The sequence below is a fragment of the Seriola lalandi genome, unplaced genomic scaffold (genome assembly GCF_002814215.2).
Source record: "Seriola lalandi dorsalis isolate HSWRI2012SDOR001 ecotype SW California unplaced genomic scaffold, Sedor1 jcf7180001977106, whole genome shotgun sequence".
Lineage (NCBI taxonomy): Eukaryota > Metazoa > Chordata > Actinopteri > Carangiformes > Carangidae > Seriola > Seriola lalandi.
In genome coordinates, this window is record NW_019447772.1 from 1 (window position 1) to 1,191 (window position 1,191).

Genomic DNA, 1,191 nt, shown 5'->3' on the forward strand with positions numbered 1-1,191 from the left:
TGTGGCTGGAGGGGGTTTGGTAGGTTGGCTCGCTCCATGCCGTGGCTCAGCAGGGACCTACAAACACAAATACTGTTCAGACTCACAACACACCTGCTACGACACAAACAACCTGCACTAAATCCTTCCGTTGTAAAGCTGGTGAGGATGTGTTGACACTGTCACAGTTACTCCCTGCTGCAGTCACCACAGACATGTAGCTGCTCTTATTATACTTCTTTCTAGTCTGCTTAGAAGAGCGCATGCACAGTAAAATTCACCCTGTAGTAGAAGATGTGGAGACCCAACAAATTGGGGGGGTACACAAACGTCCACACAGAGCTTCATATACAGCCTCTGTAGACAGAATTTACATCACACAAACCCCAGTGGACCCTTCAAAATTTCTCAGGCCTCACCTTTGACTGATTTGTTTTCACTTTCTCTCTGTCAGTGCAGCTTTCCTGTGTAAGCTCACATTTTTGAGAACTTGGCACAGACTTAACACAAAACTGAATCATTTAAAACTCATGCACAAGCAATTCATGCAGTAGTTAGGGGTATCTGACATCTGTCCATAACAGTGTAAAAAAACTGTAGAGTACCAAAAGCTGGCATCGAATGCAAATGCAAAGAAGCCAAAAACCTGAGATGGCGGAACGCTCCAGTGTCGGGTAAGTACGGCGAGTGCTCTGGCGCCCCGAACATGTTGCTCTCCACAAAGTTGTGGTAGCAGCTGAACTTGTGGAGATACATGCGCGAGGCTCTGATCACCCAAACGTATCGGTCGGGGAAACGTCGGCCCAGGGTGAAGGCCACCTGCTCCAGACTCCAGGAGAGCCACTGGGCTCCCTCGGGCTGCAGAGCCATCTCCTCCTGGAAGTTCTGCACAAACAGTACACAGAGTGTACTGAGTTGTTTTTTATGAAGCAGTAAAACAAAAAAGTTACTTACTCTGCTGATTACCTTTTGTGACACCTATAAGATGTCACATGTTGTGTAAAAGCTATAAAAACCAGCAAATGAAGTCACAATTGCCCTGTAAATGTCTTATGGCATGTAATGGTCATATCAGTGAGCCATGTGGCTGCACAGGAAAGAAATATACAGTGACACATTTGTATAGCTCATTAAATGCCCCTAGCTCCAGCACCAACAAGACAAGACAGAAAATCTTAAATTTTTGATACATTTACATACATTTAATTTCAA

At 45.1% G+C, this 1,191-nt stretch overlaps 1 protein-coding gene across 1 annotated transcript; it reads right to left on the minus strand.

The window, feature by feature from the left end:
• Nucleotides 1–6: 6 nt before the first annotated feature.
• Nucleotides 7–1,129, minus strand: LOC111657011 (mitochondrial protein C2orf69 homolog; the record flags this gene model as incomplete). The annotated part of the gene is made up of 2 exons (XM_023408970.2): nucleotides 626–1,129; nucleotides 7–57 (listed from the first exon to the last, which is right to left on the minus strand). Coding segments are annotated over exons 1-2 (275 nt in total), but the record flags the coding sequence as incomplete, so codon positions are not given.
• Nucleotides 1,130–1,191: the final 62 nt, after the last annotated feature.